The sequence below is a fragment of the Polyodon spathula genome, unplaced genomic scaffold (assembly GCF_017654505.1).
Source record: "Polyodon spathula isolate WHYD16114869_AA unplaced genomic scaffold, ASM1765450v1 scaffolds_1315, whole genome shotgun sequence".
Classification (NCBI taxonomy): domain Eukaryota; kingdom Metazoa; phylum Chordata; class Actinopteri; order Acipenseriformes; family Polyodontidae; genus Polyodon; species Polyodon spathula.
In genome coordinates, this window is record NW_024472798.1 from 1 (window position 1) to 25,000 (window position 25,000).

Sequence of the window (25,000 nt, forward strand, 5' to 3'; positions counted from 1 at the left end):
AATACTCAGCGGCGACCCCTCTAGTCACAGCTCAGCTGCAGTACAGGGTACAGATTAGTTAACCCCCCTCCCCCCACAACCCAGGCACAGGAGCCGTTCCTCAATTCAGAGTCGGCAGTCTGAGCATTACTGCTCATTCCCGCTTTCCTGTACTTTAATGCAGCTACAGCTACAGTTGTTTTGTGCAGCATGTTTGTAAACTCAAATACATTCGTACTTAAAAAAAACAAAACAAAAAAAAAAAAAAAAAACCTTTGGAACCTTTAGAAAGCTCACCCAAGAGGCACCAGCATACGCTTCAGAGTCCCTAGTCCAACACACAAGTGCACCAGCTTCGTACAGGATCCACTGCTTAGCCCAGCACTCAACTAGATTAGCTAGATTTAGATATTGCACACAGTCATGTGTTTGAACACTTGCAAGACTTCGAGGTTTAAATAGCCCTTGCAAGTCTCTTATTTCTAGGTGGGCAGTGACAGCAGCTGGATATCTGTCTAGAAAGCCATGGAAGAGAAAGCTTGCAGGATACAGGGGCCTCTTAAGCAGCCAGTGCTTGGAGCCAAGGCTGGTGGGGGAACAAAGAAAAAAAAAAAAAAAAAAAAACACACACACAAATCTCTTCATATTAATATCGATCAGGCTAATCGCGCATGCTGTGAGGGTCAAGTTGCAAGCCAATACTGAACAGGATGAAAAATTAACAAAAAATTGAATAACGAGGCAGAGAAACTCAACTTGGCAAGCACAAGACAGTATCACTCTCCACTGAGTCTCCCCTCTCCCCAACATGTCTTATTTCTTAGCTGTACAAGGTGGGGGGGGGGGGGGGGGGGGGGGGGAGAATATACTTGGAGGTGCCAGTGTTAGTCTTACCAGGATAAAAACACTTCCCAGCCAGCAGGACTTTACATTAAAAGGTATATATTAAATATTTATTTCATTTAGGTAGTTTCTTGGTTACGGTAAAGGGATCATAATTGCACGACTCCAGAGACCTGGTTTATTTTAATATGTCCGAAGAGTCACAGGACACCTCATGGGTCGAAATGGAAAGGGATCTACTCCAGCTATATTAAATGTTATTTCTACTGTAGAAGGCAGTGGGAAAGTTTCTCTGGTTTAAATGCGGTCAGACAATTTTGGAACCAAAGGACTGAGTATTTCAGTTTTAGGTAAAGATAGTAACTGTAGTGTTCTCTCTGCCTGGAAGAAATACATTTCATCCCCAGATTAGGCATGCAACCAACTCACAGCAAAAGCTCCACACCCAGCCCTCACTAGACTGTGTGCGTCTACCAGCCTTAGCAACTTGTGTTCAAATATAAAACCTAAACAAAAGAGAACCCCCCCACCAAAAACACACACACAACTATTTACAAAGTTTACACAGAGATCCCAGGGGAACGAGAAAGCACAGGGTCTTCATTTAAACAGGATTACTTTACAAATCTCCATCATCGCTTGTAATCTTTAGACGTTGCAGCTGAAGAGATTCTGTTAGTGTTTCAACAGAGGATCCAAAAAAAATAGTGTGCCAATTTCTTTTTTTGAAACAAAAATAAAACTTCTGGAAACAATCATGAATATTTAGACTTAACTGTAACCGTTTCTTCAGAAACCCGTGGGATGCGCGCGCAGTATTTTTGCAAACTGCACACAGATGGCAAGCAAGCATCTTACTGGTAGTTCAATTTCAACCTCTCCTGTTTTCTTTAAAAGTTCCAGCCTGCCCTAGATGCAAGTTTGATGTAAAACAATACAAAATGAACTGTTGGGGTGGGAAGATCGGGCACCAGCAGGGCAGCGAAGTGAGCAGGCAGGCTCTTATTCAGTGGTTCTGTTGCTTCGTAAGGCACTTCATACAAATAGCTAAAAGCCTTCAAATAAAACAGGGAGGGAGGGAGTGGAGGGGTTGGTAGAAGTTCAGATTGGCTGTATTGTGACCACAATGATCACAGGTAAGTTTGGGGTAAGGAGAGGTTTTAGTACGAGTCTAGCAGGTTTCTGTACCCTGCTGTAGAATTGCTTGCAAGTCCTGTCCTCCTTCCCTTCCTTCCTTGCTCCTCCAAGTGCTTTTGTTCAACAGTCTGGTTCTGTTCGTGCTCCTAAAACTTCAGCTTGAAGCACGCAGTGCGGAAACGAAGCAAGAGAGAGAAGGAAAGTTCTTCCACAGTATTCCTCTTATGCTCAATCTTTCAGCAAAACAAAAATCTTTTGTTCCAATTAAAAAAAAAAAAAAAAAAAAAAAAAAAAAAAAAAAATTGGTGTTTTCACTTATACAAGTCCAAAAGAGAAAAGTTAGGAACAATATCCCCCAAAAAATGGTGTCCAAACACAAGCTCAAACAAAAAAAAAAAAAAAAAAAAAAAAAAGTTCCTCAGATGATGTGCTCCTGAAATAAAACAAATTCCATTTCTGTAATTCAGATGCATCTACACACAGAATTAGCCTTTTAACTCAATTTATTTAAGAGAGACTACTAGCTTACATGGCTGAGAACCGTACAATGTATAGAACACTATGCAATAGACTGGGTTCATGTTTTACTGTTGTTCCTTTCTCTCCAGAATATGGCGCCCAAACTGTAGTTTCCCACCCGCCCGCGCATCCTGTTGCAATGGAACAGCAGCTGGTCCCATCGCTCAAGTCTGCAGTGTTCCCAGCTCCCTGTGACCCCAGTCCGGTCCCTTACCTGGGGCTCCTCACAGCTTGTCCTCCTCCCCGGTCTCGCTGTGGTACTCTGCCACGTACAGGCTCTTGTCGATGCTGCCGGGGATGGGCTTTATCTCCGTGCCCAGCTGCTCCTCGATGCCCTTCAGGTTGAACCGGTCGTCGTAGGTGATCAGATTAATGGCCAGACCCAGGTGCCCGAACCGGCCTGAGCAGAGACAGGGCAGAGTCACACAGACCACCAGCACAGGACTCTCCCACAGGGCTAATATCAGTGAACCTGTGTGCTAACTTACAGCCTGCTAAGTGTTATATTACAATGCGTGTCAATGACATTCAACGTTATTCTGATGTGGTTGAAAACCTGCAACTAAACTCCACGTTCTCTCTCGTACCAGATCTGCCGATGCGATGCAGGTACGTCTCAGCCAGCTTGGGGAAGTCAAAGTTGATCACCACGTTCACAGCCTGGATATCAATCCCACGCGTAAACAGGTCTGTGGAGCACAGAGAGACCTCACTTTACACATGCACTGTATCAACTGCACAGAGAGGAGGGACCTCGCTGCGTTACAAACACGCACAAGATGAACTGTGCACTAGCAGAGAAACCCAGGCCAGCGATCCTCCAAGACCTGTCGGAGACTGCAGCAGACAATTTGGAACACCGCTACACAGACTTACTGCTGAAAGAACGGAATTAAATACACTGCTGTTTAAATCTCTGCTTGTGTACATTTTGTGAATTAAAATGCAGGTTTGAAATGTTTGATAACAGGACCATGCCCTCGGTAAAGAAGCCCAAGGCTCACATAGCAGTGCTCTGGGGGTCAGGCAGGCAGACCTGCTCTGTTCTAGTGTTTTGGATGTAGAGGAAACACCATGAAAACAAGTCAGAACACTTCAGTGTGGGTTTGTAATCGCACTGAAAGACCCCTGAGATTCCCATCGTTGACAGGAAGTCAGCAGGGCTGTAACCAAGGGTACATTCAGACCTTCAGAAGGTTCGGCAAACATTAACGAAGGAAGGATCGAACCTTCAATACTACCAATATGCATAATTTACTGTTGACATCACCACAGCTACTAGCTTAGATTTGACTGGAAATCCTATCTTGCAGGTAATCCCTATAAATGACATAACGTGTACATGTAGTTTAGAAATACATTATAGAACAGCAATGGCGATTTTAGAATGAATTGTAACACATTTATGGATTCATAATTGATGTTGCTCTACAGTAGTGTTGGACAATAACGCAACTGTTAAATGATCAGAATTCTGGATTCTTATTGCTAACTTCACAAAATACATGTTTTCCTGTTCGTTCAAGTTCCAGCTGTAGAACAGTTTTCCACTCCGAACACAGGAGGCTACTGGAATCCCCAGGTGGGATCTCCAGACAGCTCTTGCTAATTTATTTAACTCAAATGTAGGGCTGCAACCTTTAGACAAGAATGATCAATTAATACTTAAACTACTACTTGCAAGTTGTTTTGCACAATGCAGCAGGGTACCCTGGTGTGTCTGTATAACAGATTCCTCTGGTCCCATCCTATCTTGAATAAATGCTCATCGTCTCAAACGAATCACAGCTCAACTAAATACTTGGGAGACTGGGTGAACATCTTTCTGCGAACTGTAGATAGAGGTTTCTCTGTCTTTGAGACCTGTTTCTTAGACACTGTAGAGGTGCCTGCCTCTGTGTGGTGACCTTCCAACTCTGGTGTGTGTTTTTTTTTTTTTTTTTTTTTTTTTTTATGCAGTGCTACTAAATAAAAGTAATCAATTTGAACAGTTCATTATTGGAGGGGGATAAAAATGGTTTCATTTTGAACACAGAAATAGTTATTTTCCACATTGATGGATTTCATAAATATACAAGTAAATTCACTGTATGTATTTTAGAAGCTGTCCATTTTATGCTACATAACTGATGTGAAAGCCTTCAAAAACTTGTACAGTTATTCTTGCAGTACATATTTGACTGAAGCAATACAGCCGCTATATACACCCTCCACACCCCTCTGACAGTGCGTGAATGCCACCCGACAAACCACCGTCGAAATCCTGGCTAGCGAACGAACCTTCGAACACGGACCTAGAAGTCAGAGAAACTCACCAGTGCAAACGAGATTGCGGCACAGGCCGCTCCTGAAGTCGTGGAACACACGGTTACGATGCTCCTGAAAAAACAGAAGCAGAATGAAGCCCCACCCAGCACAGAAGCCAACGTCTTCATGAACAGTTATAAAAAACCCGGTCCTCCGAGGGAGAGATCCCCCCTCGCCGCTCCGTTCTTACCTGCCTCATTTTCGCATGGATGTAGAAACAGGAGTAGCCCAGCTGGGAAATCTTTTTAGCCAGGAGCTCCACACGCTGGGACGAGTTACAGAAGATTATAGACTGGTTTATCTGGAGCTGAGAGGCAGAGGGAAGGAGAGTTAATCACAGCAAGCTTCTTTAAACCCTTGGTGTGAACTATTACCATTGAAACTGGAATACGTGTTCAATAAAAACAATTAAAATCTGAAGACAGTCGTTCATGGCTGAGAACTCACACGAGCCGTGCCACACCCAGTCCAGAACTACCTCCAATTAAAACATTTCTGAAGTGATCAGGCGCTTGAAGTTTGATAAACCGTTTTCTTTACAAAGGACCCCTGAACACCTTTTCTTATTCTATGCTTCTCAATTAGGATTGTTGCTTCAGCCTAGAAGCGTAGACACTGGCTACAGGTTTTCTATAACACACACACTTCATGCTGCTCACTCGGGTTCCCCCGCAGACTCACCCGTGAGAACAGGGTGTTGAGACAGTGCACCTTCTGCCTCTCTGTCACGTAGGCATAGTACTGAGTGACCCCCTTCAGGGTGAGCTCCTCCATCAGGTTAATCTCATAGGGCTTCTGCAGGTGCATGCTCTGGGGTGGAGAGAGGGGAGCACAGTGAGCGGCTGCTCACACAGAGCTGTGCAGACTAGCAACGCCTTCAATTATGCACTACAAGAATATTTAATAGCTTCAGGTCCATCTCCTCCCTCCATATAAATCATGGAAAAGTTACAGTAGCTATGCAAACATGAACACACAGGTCTGCTACTAGCTTCCAGCTGCTGTCAATAGCTCGGAAGCTGCCAATGGGCGTTTCTGAAACTGCTCCAGGCTTGGGGGAAGAGAAGCTTGAGGAGCTGAGCCAGTCTTACCATGAATTTCTGAACACTGGTGGGGAAGGTGGCGGAATAGAGCAGGACCTGTCTGTTCTTGGCCAGAGTGCCGATGATCTCCTCCATTATCTGCACAAAGTCTTGGGAGAGCAGCTTGTCTGCCTGATAGAGAGGGAGAGGAAGGGGGCTGGATCACACCAATATCAAACTGCGCTGTCCCGACACACAGAACACATTCCAGTTTCACAAAGAAAATGCACAGAACAGAGGCTGCAGTTTTACCAAGCATTAAACACAAAAGCATCTTTTTTTTTTTTTTTTTTTTTTTTAAGGTGCAACTTGGCTGGAAAAGAAAATTCCTACTTTCAGAAAATGCTTATTTTATAATCTGCCATTACTTGGCATCAACAGTTTAAAACAAGGACAACCCAAATAAAACAGTGATCTTGGGCTGCAACTGGAACGATTAACTTTGGGGGTATAGTGGTTAGACGATCACAAGCCAGCTTGTGTTATTTGTAACTCACCTCATCCAGTACAATCATCTGCACGTTGCTAACCTTGGCCACACCCTTCTTAATGAGATCCAGGATGCGGCCTGGTGTCGCAATCACCACGTGCACTGCAGAACAAACAAGAGGAGAGTCAGTGTGAACTTGAGATAGTCATGACTGCACGTGCACTGCAGAAGACTGGTAAGATGGACCTTTCTAGAAATTCAATTCATTCACCACCTCCTTCCAGGGTTCAACAAATGTTACAACAACTTCAGGGTGTGAACAAAATAAAATTCAAATCAAGATCTGAAACATAACTGGCACTTTTTGGTGAGGCAAGAGATAAGAAAACAAAAGCTGTTTGTGCTATGAAGCTAGTTAGCAGGTCATGTGAAGATTCAGAATGGTCACTGGTTCACAGTTTTGCATCTCCAGCGGGACTGACCGGTCTCGTCCAGCCTCATGATGTCATCACGCAGGTTGGTGCCTCCAGTGGTGGCCATCACCTTGACTCCGCCCATGTGCTTGCTGACCTGGATGGAGATCTGGCTGACCTGCAGCGCCAGCTCCCTGGTGGGGACCACGACCAAAGCTGGGGACAGGAAGGGTCAGGGATCAGACGCTATCCTACCCCTACTCTTCAAACAGGACAGAAAAAGCATGTCCTTTACCCTCAATATACATAACTGAGTCCTGCTTCAGCAAAGAATGTTAAGTGTGTTTCAGCCAGGGTTAACCCTTTGCAGTCCATTTATTCAGTGCTTGTCGGGTCCCCCCCTCTTTACGATGATGTCAGACAGGGTGCAACACTGGACTGGAAAGGGGAAATTGTAATGTCAGACCTGGTCCGACGTAGGACCGCAAAGGGTTAACACACAGTTACAGCTTTCATTTCTGAATTCAACGATCGACTCAAAAGCTTCAATGAAAGTCAGCGGATCTCCTTACCTTGTATGCAGTCCTTCTTCAGGTCGATGCGCTCCAGTAAGGGGATGAGGTAGGCGCCACTCTTGCCTGTGCCGTTCTTAGCTCTGGCCAGAATATCCCTACCCGACAGTGCAATGGGAATGCTCTCCTCCTGCAGGAACACACACTCAAGTTACCACTGGGCAGCACTGGCTGGTACACCAGCAAACACTGCAGAAGCCAAGGATCTTGATGTGCTGGTCTGAGCAAAACCTCCCTTCTCTGGAACACTTCCAGTGTTTAGACTCCCATTCCACATTCCAGTAAAACAAGCAATCCAGGTTTTTGTTTTAACCAGGACCTAAATCTCTTCCACAGTTCCACCCATAATAGTATTCACAGCCTCCAGCCCTTTATATCAGTCTGTCATTGTTTTAAATTCTACTTTAAAGAAATTTCAATGCACTGTATGCAATTTTTTTTTTTTTGCCAAGGTTAACTAAGACATGAACTGTAAATCCAAGAGTTGGAGTTGAAATCCAAACTCCAGCATGTTCTGGTTTCCACAACCCACCCGGCGCTGCCCCTCACCTGGATGGGCGACGGCTTCTCCCAGCCCATTTCAAATATTCCCATCAGCAGCTCCCGCTTCAGGCAGTAATCCTCAAACTCGTTGCCTTTTGTCGCCGTCACATCCTGAAACACAAGGCAGGCGGGACAGTTGCGACTGTGGGCCAAGGAAGCAATTCCACCAGACACAGTCGCTTTTAAAAAACACACTACAGTTCAATTATTCAGGCACAGCAGACTGCATTATAGCCACACATCATCCCAGCTCCCTCTTGTATCATATCAATACCTTCATGTTGAGACTGCAAAACGTCTTATTGGTAAAAGTTCAGTATTTAACGTCAAAGTGAAAATCGGTCCAGACAGCAATTCCAAGGGGGAACGGCTTCTAAACGGCTTCTCTTACCGAAGTTCTCATTCTCATATCCTTGGACGGGACTTGTAAATTCTTCTTCCAGTCATCCCCTGGCCTAGAGGGGGACAGACAGCATGTTTGTGGAGAACTCAAAACACATTTACAAAATGCATTTAAAACAAAGTTACATTCAAATCCATTTCAAGACAGCGCTTCAAGAGGCCCACACAATCAAATTTCAAAACATGGGAGTTCTGTTAGAGAACCACCAAGTTTAGTTTGAGACATTTTACAAGCACAGTCTAACCTCATCCACACTCAATAGTCCTAAATTCAGAAGCACCAAAGCAAAATTAAATTAAACACTGGCTTGACCAAAGGAGAAAAAAAAAAAAACACATTTGCTACTGAACTGTAGTATTTCTAAATAGTCAAACTTTACTGCAGCTGTAGACAAACCTGCTCTTACTAACCCATTCAAAATCTCAAGCTGCTTGAATGGCTACTTCAGCACTTTCAACCAGGTGTTGGTTTCAACCAGTTTATGCTCTCTGTGTCGCATTCTGGGGCGAGGAGCACAGACTAGAGCAATCACTGCAGTGGCACACTGGTTAAGGTCTCAAAGGCAAGTGCTGTCTTTTTAAATGTGCACTAGAAAGCCATGCATGTTTAAAACAAATAGCAATCCTGGAAGAAACAAAACACCCGGACTAAGAGGGAGTACGTGGGGACCAAGGTTAAAAACCAAGTCCAGATCTCCAAACACTGCATCTACACAGTATCCCACATCTCCGTTTGCATCAGATTTGATCCCCCCTCAGTTTTCCCAGGACGGGTTGAGAGAGAAGAGGGGAGCCGGTCCAGTCTCCTCGCTCAGTACTCACTTGATGGTGCTGTTGGGGGTCTGTGCCGGATGTGGGTTCCCATTGTTCATGCTGGAGTTCTTGATCTGGTTGGTCTGTTGCGCGGGGGTCACCCCACCGCCACCCCCCCCTGGGGGCTTCACGGGGCCTCTAAGCTGTCCATTCTGATTGGACAAACCCAGAATCACTGGCGCCTCCGTTCTTGCAGTGCTCATCCTTATACAATAGTCTGTCTTACAAAATCTTTAATACAACGCGTTAATTCCAAAAGTTTGCAGCATAAAAAACCTGCAATCTTATTATATATATTTATATTTACATGTATGTATACAATTCTCCAAAAAGAGATTTCTGCAATAGTTTGTCGAGATTTTGTCTGATCTCTCGTTTGAATTGTCGCTCAACAGAAGTACGAGTCCCCAATATTGCGATGCAGGCCTGCACTGGTTACAGTCTCTCTCTGTGAAGCAGTCCGAGAGTCAATGGCTCGGCTTCCGCGAAGTCAGAACAAACCAGCGGCGTGTTGAAATCCACTCTCGACTTGCTGCTGTAGCCTCTGGCGGATTGCCACTGTTCTCTTCAACCTGCAAGGTTGAAAATAAATAAAATAAGGAGGGGGAAAGGAAACTTCAGCAAGAGAGATTGGCATGAAGCAGCGCACTGCACAGGGTGATCAGGGGACACAAAACTAACATGACACAGCAGTGTATATACAATACGCATCTCTCTCCATCTATCTATATATGGGTTGAATTACTTCTCTTACAAGAGTGTTTGCCAGTTATGCCCTTTTCAGTCTGTTTCTGGAGCGTCTTTCTCCAGCTGTACTGTAAAATGACTGTGTTCCCCATGCTGGGCTAGATCATACGGTTCACAAGCAGCAATGCCACGCAGCTTACAGTCAGTGCCCGAGTCCTCCAGGGCAGGGCTCGGGAACCGGCAGCCTGGGAGCATTGTCTATTGTTTTATTTATCAATTAACAGTTCAGATCGATTCTCTCTTTCGCTTGTTGCAGAGTGGATTTTGCCCAGCTTGGACGAACGCATCACTGGTTGCCAGGCAGCACTGCACACTCGAGCAACTAGAAAAAACGCGTCACTGCAGCATGCAGGAATTCAATCCTGAATCCTGGCTACAATTATCACTGCAAGAAAAACTTCAGCTCCAGCGGCCATCCTAGTCAAGACCTGCAGGCATCGAAGGAGCCAGCAGCCAAAAAAAACCAACACCAATCAAGTTTGATGCAAGAAAAAGCCAAGAAAGGTAAAAAAGTTGACTATGCTTTTCGCCAACTGTCAATTCCTACTGCTGAAGAATAAGAGCCCTCAGATTTGACATGGATCATTTAGTACATAAAGGGCTGTGCTGACAGATTGTGCAGCACCTCTGAAGAGCCCAGCTCAAATCTTCCATTCCTTATGCTAATGTTCCCAATTCAAGCACTGCTAAAGATCTACTGTTTTGCAACCAGGTAACTTTAAAAACAAGCTTAATTTCCCAGGAAAGACACAGGAATCTTTTTGTCGTCACCCCCCCCCCCCCCTTCCTGTCCCCCAATTATTGCACAAATGTCCCCAAAATAAATTGCTGTTACAGTTGGTTACAGTTAAAAGGATGTTGAAAGGATTGTTTGTTAAAATATATAACACTCTAAATATTGAACTCAGGAATACCTTTTAGTTACACGTTTGGAAATCTAGTCGTACTATATATATTTAAGTGGAGTAAAACGTGCACAGGCTGCCACCAGGACCTTTGGCAGGCTGCCATGGTGGCCTGTGATCACATTTGGGGTTGTGACCGCTGATCTTGGGTACTGTACCAGAGCAAGGCCCTTCTATCAGTCTGGTCTAATGCCATCCCATCAGGCTTCCCCTACACTTCACCCTTCGAAGCACCCCAGCAACACTGACGCACGGTGAACCACCTCCAGCTAGTTCACCAATACAATACTGCTCTCGCAAGAGCACACTGACACAGCCGTGATGCGACAGCACTTGAACCCTGCAAGCAAAGCGCAGCCCTGTGGAAGAATGCAGTAAGCAGCCAAGGGGGCTATCCCGTCTGATAATAATAAAATCTGATTACAGATTGCAGGAGGCTCCTAGAAGCATTGCCCGATCAGCAATGCTCAGCCAGAATGGTGCTGTCCAAGCACAGACATAAGAACATAAGAAAGTTTACAAACGAGAGGAGGCCATTCGGCCCATCTTGCTCGTTTGGTTGTTAGTAGCTGATTGATCCCAAAATCTCATCAAGCAGCTTCTTGAAGGATCCCATTGCACTCCATGCACTTATAATTGTGTAACAAATGTTCTACCTTCTGCTCTGCACTTGTGGACTCCTTATTCCCCCCTCCCTCTGTGCTAAACTTGCACTGTCTTCAGTTAACCATCTAGACCATTTATGATTTTAAAAGACTTCAAATCGAGTCTCCTTTCTCTTCCTTATTTGAGGCTGAAGATTGTTATTTTTTAGCCTGTCTTCATAGCTCATGTCAAATCACAATCAAACCTCTTTCTTCGTGCATATTAAAATCATGCAACAAAAGGCCTAACCCACTAGTGTATTTTATGGTCGAGTTCGGACTTGCAAAGAGACCCCGCATGGGGGGGGGGGGGGGGGGGGGGCTCTAATACAAAATTACTGTAAAAGGCACCGAATTAATCGATGCAAAACCAAACCCTGAACGTTTTAAAATCGATGACGATGACTGCGGAAGGACTGGAGTCAGGGGGCGGGCATGCCCTTTCCATTTAACCCAGAGGCCGCTCTGTGCGCATCACTGCAGTTTCACAGCACAGTTAACAAGCTGCGCTTCCTCCAATGCGATAGCGGCGTTTCTATTGTTCCCTGCAAATTACCGCTGCTCACAAATACCGTACAATTACTCAAAACAGACTTCGTTACGCCTAGTTAAGCCACTGAAATATAAAAGCCCTCAAACACCGAGTTTATTTATCATTTCCAACAGAAACACGTGTAAACTTTTAAATATTTTTCTTTTACTTAAAAACAAATTTGCCGAGGACTAATTTTTTTTAAATAAATGCCAACATGAAATCCAGCCTGGAGTCTTAAATTCAAAACTAAACAGATACCCACATATCTTTGAAATGTCATCACGTCGAAAAAAACAGCATTAGATTTAAAAAAAAACAAAAAAACACAGGTCTTCAGGTTTAAACGCAAAGACCAAAAACATTCAAATAAAAACGTTACACCTCAAAAACTACACGAGCATCGCCCTGCTAACCTCGCAGGCAGCTCCCTGACACACATTTAAACAGGGTTTAAACACCGCAACCGACACCACCCCCAACAACGACACACACACAAACACAAACACACAAACAAGACACAAAACAAACAAACAAACAAGACACACAGACACAAACAAGACACACACAAACAGGCACACACACAGACAAACAAGACACACAAACACAGACACAAACAGGCACACACACAGACAAACAAACAAGACACACAGACACAAACAGACACACACACAGACAAACAAACAAGACACAAAACAAACAAACAAACAAACAAGACACACAGACACAAACAAGACACACAAACACAGACACACAAACACACACAGACACACAGAGCGTCCTGAGGAGAGCGGGGAGCCCCGGGAGCCCCGGGGGACACGCAGGGAGTCGTTACCGAGGGTCTCTGCGATACTCGTCGTTTATCTTTTGCTTTTCGTTCAGTTTTCTTTTGCTTTTTTTTTTTTTTTCGCGTCTCTTTCTATTTTCTTTAAACTGAATCTCCAAGATGGCTCCCCTTCCGGATTTAAACCCTCCCCGGTTTAGTCAGCTGACCACCGGCAATAATAATTTCAAACGACCTCGACCTTTTACAAACTCCGTTTCGGGATCCTCACGTTGTCCCGTACAGGCAACAGCATTTAAAACCAGCGGCTGGCATTTTAATGAATTATATTTTTGTTAAATGCAGCCACGCCTCCGTGCTAACAGTTAGATGGGGGGGTTTTCAATGACGTAACGGTGACGTTCTCAAGGCTGCGCGTCGCTTCTGCTTGAGTTTGCAGCTCCATTTAAAATGTTCGTTTGTAAAGTCAGAGCAGCGCTCAAGCACACCCCCCTTAGGATATAAACGCGACCTTGCGCTGAAAACAACACCTCTCTGCAGCAATAGTTAACATTCCGCGATTAAGTGCGTTTTAAATAGCCCGGTTTTCATAACGTTTCCCATTCACAAACAGCTGCACTGCGGTGCATTTGCACGTTCAAAGCGTGCTGTGGTCATGTGCGATTCGTTTGGCGGCTTTCATTTGGAATAACAGGTTTATGCAAATCCAGAATCGCATATTACGGTTTACAACGGAGCTGACTGTCTTTATCTGCACGCCATGTGGTTAACACCTTGATCATCTACACCTACAGTAGCAGCTGCTGCATGAGGCAAATGGGATAACCAGTAATTGGGTCACCTCACTCATAGTCGTAGCAGATTTGAAGATAACATTTATTGGATTAGATACGATAGGAAATCGCTCTCGATACTGCAGCCCTGTTCAGGTGCAGTATGTAAAGAAGCGGGCGCTCTGGTGTTGTTGACAATATAGCTCAGTAAGCATTATTTTAACTCTTGTTTTTTTCTTTGGCTTAATTTCGCTTGATCAAGAGACAGGGTTGATCACAAATGTTTATTTGCCACCTTTGGAAGCTTTTGGTTTTGGTCCTGTTTTTATTTCTTATGTTAATCTTTTCTATTTTGATGTCTTTAGAACATAAGAACATAAGAAAGTTTACAAACGAGAGGAGGCCATTCGGCCCATCTTGCTCGTTTGGTTGTTAGTAGCTTATTGATCCCAGAATCTCATCAAGCAACTTCTTGAAGGATCCCAGGGTGTCGGCTTCAACAACATTACTGGGGAGTTGATTCCAGACCCTCACAATTCTCTGTGTAAAAAAGTGTCTCCTATTTTCTGTTCTGAATGCCCCTTTTTCTAAACTCCATTTGTGACCCCTGGTCCTTGTTTCTTTTTTCAGGCTGAAAAAGTCCCTTGGGTCGACACTGTCAATACCTTTTAGAATTTTGAATGCTTGAATTAGGTCGCCACGTAGTCTTCTTTGTTCAAGACTGAACAGATTCAATTCTTTTAGCCTGTCTGCATATGACATGCCTTTTAAGCCCGGAATAATTCTGGTCGCTCTTCTTTGCACTCTTTCTAGAGCAGCAATATCTTTTTTATAGCGAGGTGACCAGAACTGCACACAATATTCAAGATGAGGTCTTACTAGTGCATTGTACAGTTTTAACATTACTTCCCTTGATTTAAATTCAACACTTTTCACAATGTATCCGAGCATCTTGTTAGCCTTTTTTATAGCTTCCCCACATTGCCTAGATGAAGACATTTCTGAGTCAACAAAAACTCCTAGGTCTTTTTCATAGATTCCTTCTCCAATTTCAATATCTCCCATATGATATTTATAATGTACATTTTTATTTCCTGCGTGCAGTACCTTACACTTTTCTCTATTGTACAGTACAGTCAAGGTGAACAACAGTCTTGTGCCGGCCTTTCCCAGTACAGAGGGGAATTGGGCAGGGATGCGCTCTCTCCCTCAACACAAAGCCCCTGCTGCATCAGCATTTAACATTTTAAAGATGTTACATTATTAAGAATTGTAATAATATATGATTGTTACATTGTATTTCCAGCCAGTGCAGGAAACAATTCTAGCCATTACCATCGCAGCTGTTGAACAACAATTTTCTGTTGATAATCCAATGAAAATCAAAACGAATGCAAAGCAGGACTTTGTTTTTCTAGTGCATGCTTATGCAGGAATCTTACACCTCTACCTGTCGCAGTAGGGACATTGAACAAGAATCACTAGAATATAAACATTTAAAGTGGGGTGTGTTGATTCTGGCCCTTGTACTCGTAGTTACCTTTAAGAACGATTGCTTCCCCCACCCCGTGCGTGTTTGTGTAAGATACAGGAAGTCTGCACTGCTTGCTTTGTAACCTGTGTGTTTTTGAGGGACAGGTATATGCTGCAGTGCCAGTTTTATATCTCCAGATCAGTGTAAACTACAGTGAGTTAGCACACGTGTAATCTTCTTCAGAACAAACCTGAGATACTTCGCTCGTTTTAAATTAACTCTCAAGACCCTCCTGTTCTCTCCTGCTTTCCATGCGCTTTAAGCCTGATATCTGCTATTAGCTGCTGTTAATAATTCATGTATTATGCTGCTATCATGTATTCTGCACTTTCCACTGCATATAGTGTACTATTTCATGTTGCTATCATGTATTACTTTCCACTGTATCTAATGTATTATGCATTGTGTTTTTTTACTGTCTATCATGCATTTCTCTGTATTTGAAGTATTATGGATTTTCTTGTTATTCCTGCATTTTGTAAAGCGCTTTGTGATGGTGCTCCGCTGTGAAAGGCGCTATATAAAATAAAGATTGATTGATTGACATTCTGAATCTGAAGAATATATTCTTCTGTAACGTCAACTTCTCAAGTTTTTCAAAGACTCGAGGTTGGGACAAAGCAGTGGTGTACTGGTAAATTAAAAAGTGGGTAAACCTCTGTTTGGTGGAGCTGAACAGATATATTGAACAGATGCATTGTTATTAGCCCTCAGCCCACCAGAGCCCCCCATTGTAGATGCATTTAAACAACACAACACAACACAACACACGCTCACCGTTACAATATCTCCTCTTTAACCCAGGATTTGCACATCACAAGATAGTAGAACTGGTTAAACCCTGTATCCCTTACATGAGAAGTCGGTAAACGCTATATTGCTTCAAAATTCAAAGTGGGTAAACGCCGTTTACCTGCGTAAACCCTCGACTACCCCACTGGGACAAAACATTAGTTGGGTGAACTTAATAGATTTCATTAAAAAATAATAATAATTTGTTTGGTTATGTCATAGAGTTAAAACCCTTGAGCCTGGCGAGGTGTGGAGAATACATCATATAAACACTGGTGTTCAGGTAGGCTTCTTGTCTGAGCTGTTGTTGCAAATACCCGCTGACTGTGAAAACCTCACAGAGGTGTGGAAAGTGGCAGATATGAAGGCAAGTCCATATTATGTTAAAGACATTAAAAGGGACAAATACTGGACTTTAACTGTCCTGCGGAGGATTCCGAAAGATCTGGTTTGAGAGTAATATTAAATTCCAGAAACAAGCGAGCGTCTCCGAGACACTCAGATTGTAGTTGTGACTCGCAAAGACCGGGCCCGTTTAAACAGAGAGTTTGTACAGTTTGCTCCCCTGGAGCCATGGGGGGCGTGGTGTGCCTGCAGTGTAGGGAGCTGACTGAGGGAGCTGCAGTTCATTACAGGTGCCGGTCAGAGAGAGAGAGATCACCACACCGGTCTTGCAAGATACTCGATGCCAGGGACCAGCTTTACTGTTTGAGGGTGAAGAGAGCACCTCGCTTGCTTGATGCTAAATAGTTGTTTTTTTTTTCTCCTAAAATATAGTTGCATGCTGCATTTTCTACAACTGAATGAAAACATTTCTGGTCGCTAGCATCAGTTTCTCTAAAAGACGGAACTGTTTTTTCTTTTAACACGTTTTCTGTGAAGCAGCAACACCTTGAATTTTCATAGACTAGCTGGGGACTTTTTCTAACCAACCGTCTTCTCTCAAAAATGAACTTACACCTCACAAACACCCTCTAGAAAGTGTGATTTTGTCAGTCACCAGGTCAAACAGACGTGTTGAATTGTCCTTCATTATCAGCGGAGCTAAGCAAGTCCAGGAGATTAATTGTGGTCTTGCTATACTCCATAGTAAATGTTAAATTAGAATTAGCATTGTCGATATGTTTTTTTGAACAATATCAAATCTGCCTCAGAACCAGTCCAACTAGTTGAACCAGTAGATTTTATTTGAAAAGCCATTGTCTTTTCCATTACCTTCTTGCAGATGTGTGGGGAAAGATCCATTTACCAATTCATCTATTGCGTCAGTGTTTTTTTGTTATAGTTTTTTTTTTTGGTGCTTCATTCCTGCACAATTGTACAGTATTATATATTGAAATTCATAACAGTGCTAGTGGAGTGAGTGCATTATAAGTGTACAGTTTTATTTCTCACGGCCAATGGGGTAATTCTGATTCATTGCTTCTCCAAAATGACAGATTCACCAATTGAGTCTGAGTGCATTTTCTTTGTCAGGGCCGATTTTGATGCATCATTACTCCACAATTCTACAGTAATTCTTCTTGAAATTCATAATAATGCTAGTCAAGTAAATATAATATATGTGTACAGTTTTACTTTTGACGGACAATGGAGGAATTATAAATTATTGCGTCTCCAAAATGAGAGATTGACCGATTTGTCCATTTTTTTAAATTATTATTTTTTGTAAAGCCAAATGTAGAACTCGGTTTACATCTTGCAGTCTTACTTAGATCTTACGATGTCATCAAGTCACGTTAAGTATTATATAAGATCAGTACAGGTTTATTTCACATGTCCAAATAAAGAGTGCCTGTCACCCCCCCCCCCCCCCCCCATGTATAAAGTTACATAATGTAGAGGTATTACTGTCTAAGAGGTTAAGTGCTGTTCACGACAAATTTGACTAGGTCAAACCATGCATTAAAGAGACCTAAGATTTATAATGTTACAGCAGTCGGGGGGGGGGGGGGGGGGGGGGGGGGGGGGGGGGGGGTGTCTACTGTGAGTGCACAGTCAGTTTTTCCGTGAACAAAGCAAATGATTTTTTCCCCCAAGAATTTGAAAGTGCTTTGTAGCCCAGTAGACAATATTCTTCAGTGTATTTCTGGACTGGCTAGCCCTGTGATGCAACTCAGTCCAGCACACTACCTGACTCACTTTTTTTTTGTTTGTTTTCATGTGAAATTTTATATTTTATTTCATTTTATTCCCATCATATCTGCAAGATCGAAGCTTTCTGAAATTACGTTTTCCAAATGCTGAGAAGAAACACGGGCTGCCACTCTTCAAAGGGGAGAACTACACCCAATCTATCTTGAACGTTATGCATTGTTCTCTATGCCTCATAGGCTGCAATGCTGCACGCCTGCCACTAGAGGCAGCAAACAGTAAAAGAAGCAAGGAACCACAGATTTATATTTAACACTTTTGAGCATTAAATATAGAAAATAACGAAAAAAGTATATATATATATATATATATATATATATATATATATATATATATATATATATATATATATATATATATATATATATATATACAAATCTGTGACCTAACCGTAATCCTAACCCCAACCCTCCCTCTTTCGCCCCTCTGAGAGAAAGGGTGCTCCCTCCAGTCCAGGGCAGGTTTGAGGCATGGAGACTGAACTGCTCCCTCCCTCTGTCACCCCTCTGAGAGAAAGGGTGCTCCCTCCAGTCCAGGGCAGGTTTGAGGCATGGAGACTGAACTGCTCCCTCCCTCTGTCACCCCCTGAGAGAAAGGGTGCTCCCTCCAGTCCAGGGCAGGTTTGAGGCATGGAGACTGAACTGCTCCCTCCCTCTGTCACCCCTCTGAGAGAAAGGGTGCTCCCTCCAGTCCAGGGCAGGTTTGAGGCATGGAGACTGAACTGCTCCGTCCCTCTGTCACCCCTCTGAGAGAAAGGGTGCTCCCTCCAGTCCAGGGCAGGCTTGGAAGCTCTACATGGTTTATCATACCCTCCAGTACATAACCCCCCCCCCCCCCCCCCCCCAAAAAAAAAATATAAATCATAAATAAAATCCTCCCTCCCCTTCCTCAGCTGAACAGGAAACATCTTGTGCTTGCTCTCACACGGCTGGGTTTGAACTGCACTGTAACAAACAGACCAGACTGAGCCGCAGAGCTGCCAGGCACTCAGGGGCACAGGGCTTCACTGCTGGGGTCAAACGAAGACTGGGCAAAGGAGACCACACGATGGACGGATACGATACAACCAATATCATGATAGATGTAAGTGTGACCATTGGCTTATTGGAAACCCTTTCAGCGTGGAGAGGTTCATGAATTTGCTTGCATGTTCACTGTGATTATCCTTCTATTAATGGGGTAACAGGCTAAAAGCAGAGTGAAAGCATGGTGATGTATTATGCTTCTGCCATGAATGAAAGCTGCACTGTGCAGCATGGGAAAATCATAACAGCAAAACTACAGGGCAAATGGAACAAATTTCAGTGGGCAAACCTTGTGGTCTGCATCTGAGCTGTGCCTGCTTTCAGAGAGATAGTGCTGCTGGCATTATTATTGCAGTGTGCTGGGCTCATCTATATTAACCCTTTAAATTGCGGGGGCAGGCGTACGTACGGGAATTTGCAAACTAGCTGGAGAAGCGCTTGTCCAATTTACACAAAGCTTGCTAAGAACCTGCTTTAACTTGTAATGGGTCTGTCTGTCTGTCTGGTTGCCCTTTTAGTGTTGCACATATTTGCATATATGTATTTATACAGAGAGAGAAAGAACTGCTTCTTTAGTTGTAATGAAACATGGACCTTTTCTTTTAGCAGAAAATCTATTAGAATCTGTCTTGGGTTGTATGAATCTTGGGTCCATCTGTCTTTCTCTGTGTAATGTTTCGCTCACATCTAGACAACTGCTTGTACCATTGCGATGAACCTAACGAAGAGGCTCCATTAGCTCAGGTTGTACAGTGTGTCTTGAGATGGGATGTATGGGTGGAGGCTGTCTGCCTGTCTGTCAGAGGTGGGTCTGTGGCTTTGATACTGCATTCGCCCTAGATTTTTCATCAATCTATAATTTACACCCCTCCCCCAGAATTTAATGTTATTGGGTGTTATAAAAATGTTTATTTGGATGTATTGATCATTGATTTGGTTTATTATAACCGCCTATGCAGATGCAATCAATACCAGCTGTTTCTTTACTCTCACCTCCCTCACTCTGAAGACCAGCCAGTGGAGGTTTTGACAGAGAGGGGTTTTCTGTCACAGTTAATCAATAAACAGGCTGAAATCTGTTGTTAGTTTTACCGGATTGCCACGGACAGACACATCTGCTTTAACTGGAGAAAGGCGTGCAGGTGGATCTTATCGAATCACAATCGCAGCAGAAGCAGCAGCAGCAGCACCTGGTTGAATTGTTATCTGGTTTCCAGATCAGGACAGATTCGTTAACAGAAGCACTCGTTGTGAAGGAGTCGATGAGGAGGCGTTCTGCTATCGTGTGCCTCAAAAATACAACTGTGTGTGTTTTTTTATTGAACCTTAAATTAAGCAGGAAAGTTCCACTGAGGTTAGAAACCGCTCTTTTCAAGGAAGGCCTGGTCACAAGACAGCCAACACAAATGTGTTAATCAAATTACAGAAACACAGTAATACTTTAGAAGCCTCGGCCAAAACAAAAGCACCCCTCAGCTGCATAAACGTTGGTTTTTTTGTTCAGACTAATTTAAAGGTATCAATACAGTAATTTTCAATTCTTCCTGGCTGCAGGATAAGAGGTACAATCTACTGCCTGCCTGCCTGTCTGCCTGCCTGTCTGCCTGCCTGCCTGTCTGTCTGTCTGCCTGCCAGATAGGTGTAACATGTTTGTTTCTTTTTTATGGGTGGATCAGAAGTTATGAAACAGAACACAAGGAACAGCAAGCAGCATTGCAAACCTAGTCAGAGAACACAAGGAACAGCAAGCAGCATTGCAAACCTAGTCAGAGAACACAAGGAACAGCAAGCAGCATTGCAAACCTAGTCAGAGAACACGAGGAACAGCAAGCAGCATTGCAAACCTAGTCAGAGAACACGAGGAACAGCAAGCAGCATTGCAAACCTAGTCAGAGAACACGAGGAACAGCAAGCAGCATTGCAAACCTAGTCAGAGAACACGAGGAACAGCAAGCAGCATTGCAAACCTAGTCAGAGAACACGAGGAACAGCAAGCAGCATTGCAAACCTAGTCAGAGAACACGAGGAACAGCAAGCAGCATTGCAAACCTAGTCAGAGAACACGAGGAACAGCAAGCAGCATTGCAAACCTAGTCAGAGAACACAAGGAACAGCAAGCAGCATTGCAAACCTAGTCAGAGAACACGAGGAACAGCAAGCAGCATTGCAAACCTAGTCAGAGAACACGAGGAACAGCAAGCAGCATTGCAAACCTAGTCAGAGAACACGAGGAACAGCAAGCAGCATTGCAAACCTAGTCAGAGAACACGAGGAACAGCAAGCAGCATTGCAAACCTAGTCAGAGAACACGAAGGAACAGCAAGCTGCATTGCAAACCTAGTCAGAGAACACGAGGAACAGCAAGCAGCATTGCAAACCTAGTCAGAGAACACGCAGCAAGCAGCATTGCAAACCTAGTCAGAGAACACGAGGAACAGCAAGCAGCATTGCAAACCTAGTCAGAGAACACGAGGAACAGCAAGCAGCATTGCAAACCTAGTCAGAGAACACGAGGAACAGCAAGCAGCATTGCAAACCTAGTCAGAGAACACGAGGAACAGCAAGCAGCATTGCAAACCTAGTCAGAGAACACGAGGAACAGCAAGCAGCATTGCAAACCTAGTCAGAGAACACAAGGAACAGCAAGCAGCATTGCAAACCTAGTCAGAGAACACGAGGAACAGCAAGCAGCATTGCAAACCTAGTCAGAGAACACGAGGAACAGCAAGCAGCATTGCAAACCTAGTCAGAGAACACAAGGAACAGCAAGCAGCATTGCAAACCTAGTCAAGGAACAGCAAGCAGCATTGCAAACCTAGTCAGAGAACACGAGGAACAGCAAGCAGCATTGCAAACCTAGTCAGAGAACACGAGGAACAGCAAGCAGCATTGCAAACCTAGTCAGAGAACACGCAGCAAGCAGCATTGCAAACCTAGTCAGAGAACACGAGGAACAGCAAGCAGCATTGCAAACCTAGTCAGAGAACACGAGGAACAGCAAGCAGCATTGCAAACCTAGTCAGAGAACACGAGGAACAGCAAGCAGCATTGCAAACCTAGTCAGAGAACACGAGGAACAGCAAGCAGCATTGCAAACCTAGTCAGAGAACACGCAGCAAGCAGCATTGCAAACCTAGTCAGAGAACACGAGGAACAGCAAGCAGCATTGCAAACCTAGTCAGAGAACACGAGGAACAGCAAGCAACAAACCTAGCAGAGAACACGCAGCAAGCAGCATGCAAACCTAGCAAAACACGAGGAACAGCAAGCAGCATTGCAAACCTAGTCAGAGAACACGAGGAACAGCAAGCAGCATTGCTAGTCAGAGAACACAAGGAACAGCAAGCAGCATTGCAAACCTAGTCAGAGAACACGAGGAACAGCAAGCAGCATTGCAAACCTAGTCAGAGAACACGAGGAACAGCAAGCAGCATTGCAAACCTAGTCAGAGAACACGAGGAACAGCAAGCAGCATTGCAAACCTAGTCAGAGAACACGAGGAACAGCAAGCAGCATTGCAAACCTAGTCAGAGAACACGAGGAACAGCAAGCAGCATTGCAAACCTAGTCAGAGAACACAAGGAACAGCAAGCAGCATTGCAAACCTAGTCAGAGAACACAAGGAACAGCAAGCAGCATTGCAAACCTAGTCAGAGAACACGAGGAACAGCAAGCAGCATTGCAAACCTAGTCAGAGAACACGAGGAACAGCAAGCAGCATTGTTTAAACACTGCCTGCAATTGCAAAAGAAAGAAAAAGCACCTCATGTGTATCCTTGCTTAAATAATAAAGATTATTGTCATCACAGCTTTTTTGAGCACATCAACAGCGTAAGCCATTTTACGACTTCAGAACTGACTTGTAAGCCACTCTTCTCTGCACCACACACCTCACACGCAGAGTGAAATATAGAGGGAGGCTCTCGGCAGCTCCCAGGGGCGTGTGCAAGGGCTGTAGGAGCAGCTGTCCTAGTGAAAGGGATTCAGCATGTCATTGTGAGTATCCTCTGCGGTCACAATGCTGTACACAGGGGAGGGGACGGGAGTGTCTCAACTCACAATGACAAGCGCACACCTACACAAACTACATCTGCATTCCTCAAAATAAATATGCATTTATATATGCAGTTGTAGTCAAAAGTTTACATACCCCCCCACCCCCCACCGATGGAAATGTATCATTTCTAGAAATGTCTCTAAAACAAGCAATCTTTTGCAGCAAAAGTTTGGATATATATCGTAATCGTTAAAAGAGGTTAGTTTTGCAAAACAAATTGCTGAAATAACTCTTTGCAGATATCTATTTCTTGTAACTTTTTTTTTTCTCATCCACAAGCAAAACTTGCTACAAAACATTTCTGTAAAACAAATTACTCGTCACATCATACTAGAGTCAAAGCTGATTCATCTTAGGCTCACATTAAAGAGTTAACTAAAACCGGATTAAAGATTCAAAACGAGCCCCTTCTACAATCAGCAACCCGTGATAATCCTTTGTTCTCTCAGCTGCAGGCTTCTGATCTGAGCATGTTTGACGAGTATAACGACACGGACTCTTCGGGGTCCTACCTGGAAACAGAGTACACGTGCGAGGACGACTCCACTTTCAGCGTTGCCGGCATTGAGCGCTTCCGCACCATCTTCCTACCTGTGGTCAACACCATCGTCTTCCTAACAGGGGTGTGTGGGAACGGGCTGGTGCTGGTCATCCTGAAGCGTAACAGACGCTCCCTCGGTGTCACCGAGCTCTACCTCCTTCACCTTGCTCTGGCGGACCTCCTGCTCCTGGTGGCGTTCCCCTTCTCCCTGGTCCAGGCCCTGGAGGGCTGGGTGTTCGGCCTCTTTCTCTGCAAGGTCGTGGGCGTGGTCTACAAGCTCAACTTCTACTGCGGTGGCTTGCTGCTGGGCTGCATTGGGTTCGACCGCTACCTGGCTGTGGTGCACGCCGTGAAGAGGTGCCGCGGGCGTCGGACTCGCACCGTGCACCTGATCTGCAGCGTGGTCTGGCTGCTCTGCTTCTGCTTCTCCATACCCAACGCAGCTTTCCTCTCGGTCTCCCCCGCGGGCTACAACAGCAGCAGCAGCGACCAACTCTCCTGCAGATTCACCAGCCAGGGCTTCAACTGGGACATCGCCAGCCGATTCCTGACCCACATCTTGGGTTTCTTCCTGCCCCTGGCCGCCATGGTGTACTGCTACTCCGCCATCGTGGCAACGCTGTGCCGCAGCCAGCAGAGCTTCGACAAGCACCGCGCCATCCGGCTGGCACTGCTCATCACCGGGGTCTTCGGGCTCTGCTGGCTGCCCTACAACGTCGTCCTGTTCCTGCAGACCCTGGTGATGCTGGACAAGGTTCAGGAGAGGAGCTGCTCCTTCCGCGGTGCGCTGATCCAGGCGGTGACGGTGACGGAGAGCCTCGGGTACATGCACTGCTGTCTCAACCCCATCCTCTATGCCTTTGTGGGAGTCAAGTTCCGCCAAGACCTGCTGAGACTGCTCAGGGACGCGGGCTGCCTGAGAGCGGAGCAGGCTGCATCACTGGTAAACTTGAGACGGACGCGCATGTCCTACTCCGAGGGAGTGAGCACCAGCTCCACCGCAGGCTACAGCTTTTAGGAAGAGGAGCAAGGCTGTGTAGAGAAACTCCCAGGCTTGCAGAACTGCACGAATCCTATGCTACATGCTGGAAAACCAAAAATACAAAAACTGCACAAATGTGTTCACTGCACAATTCAAATTGATATATTTGTTACTTCTTCATTTGAGATCATTATACATTAGAAACATATGTTTAGGTGTGTTAGTGCTCGAGTTGATTCAATAGGATGATAACAGGTTCGTTTCCAGCTGTGGCAGCTCCTGTAGAGGCTAGCTTAGCTGCAGCAAATATAGGCTTGCAATAGGGACTGTAGATGGAAATGTTTGTCTATAAGTGGCGACCAAAAAAAGAATTCTTTAATATTACAGGTCTCTCCTTATTCCAATGCTGGCCCACATGTAAAATTTAAGATCATTTTTATCTTAATTATTTTAAGTGAAAAAATAACAATGTGGAACAGAATTAAATTAC

General features: G+C 44.5%; 2 protein-coding genes across 2 annotated transcripts; one reads left to right on the top strand and one right to left on the bottom strand.

Moving 5' to 3' along the window:
* Positions 1-2,351: 2,351 nt before the first annotated feature.
* On the bottom strand, positions 2,352-12,953 carry ddx6 (DEAD (Asp-Glu-Ala-Asp) box helicase 6). Its single transcript, XM_041242535.1, has 14 exons — positions 12,704-12,953; positions 9,050-9,612; positions 8,217-8,280; positions 7,832-7,936; positions 7,283-7,412; positions 6,780-6,926; positions 6,365-6,459; positions 5,877-5,999; positions 5,467-5,595; positions 4,976-5,092; positions 4,794-4,857; positions 3,066-3,167; positions 2,693-2,878; positions 2,352-2,392 (listed from the first exon to the last, which is right to left on the bottom strand). Exons 2-13 carry the CDS (start codon positions 9,241-9,243, stop codon positions 2,703-2,705), a joined length of 1,446 nt encoding a protein of 481 aa, XP_041098469.1. The 5' UTR covers positions 9,244-9,612; positions 12,704-12,953; the 3' UTR covers positions 2,352-2,392; positions 2,693-2,702.
* A 5,875-nt stretch (positions 12,954-18,828) lies between these two features.
* On the top strand, positions 18,829-24,994 carry LOC121309551 (C-X-C chemokine receptor type 5). The gene is made up of 2 exons (XM_041242536.1): positions 18,829-18,988; positions 23,437-24,994. The coding sequence occupies exons 1-2, from the start codon at positions 18,953-18,955 to the stop codon at positions 24,544-24,546; spliced, it is 1,146 nt and encodes a 381-aa protein (XP_041098470.1). The 5' UTR covers positions 18,829-18,952; the 3' UTR covers positions 24,547-24,994.
* Positions 24,995-25,000: the final 6 nt, after the last annotated feature.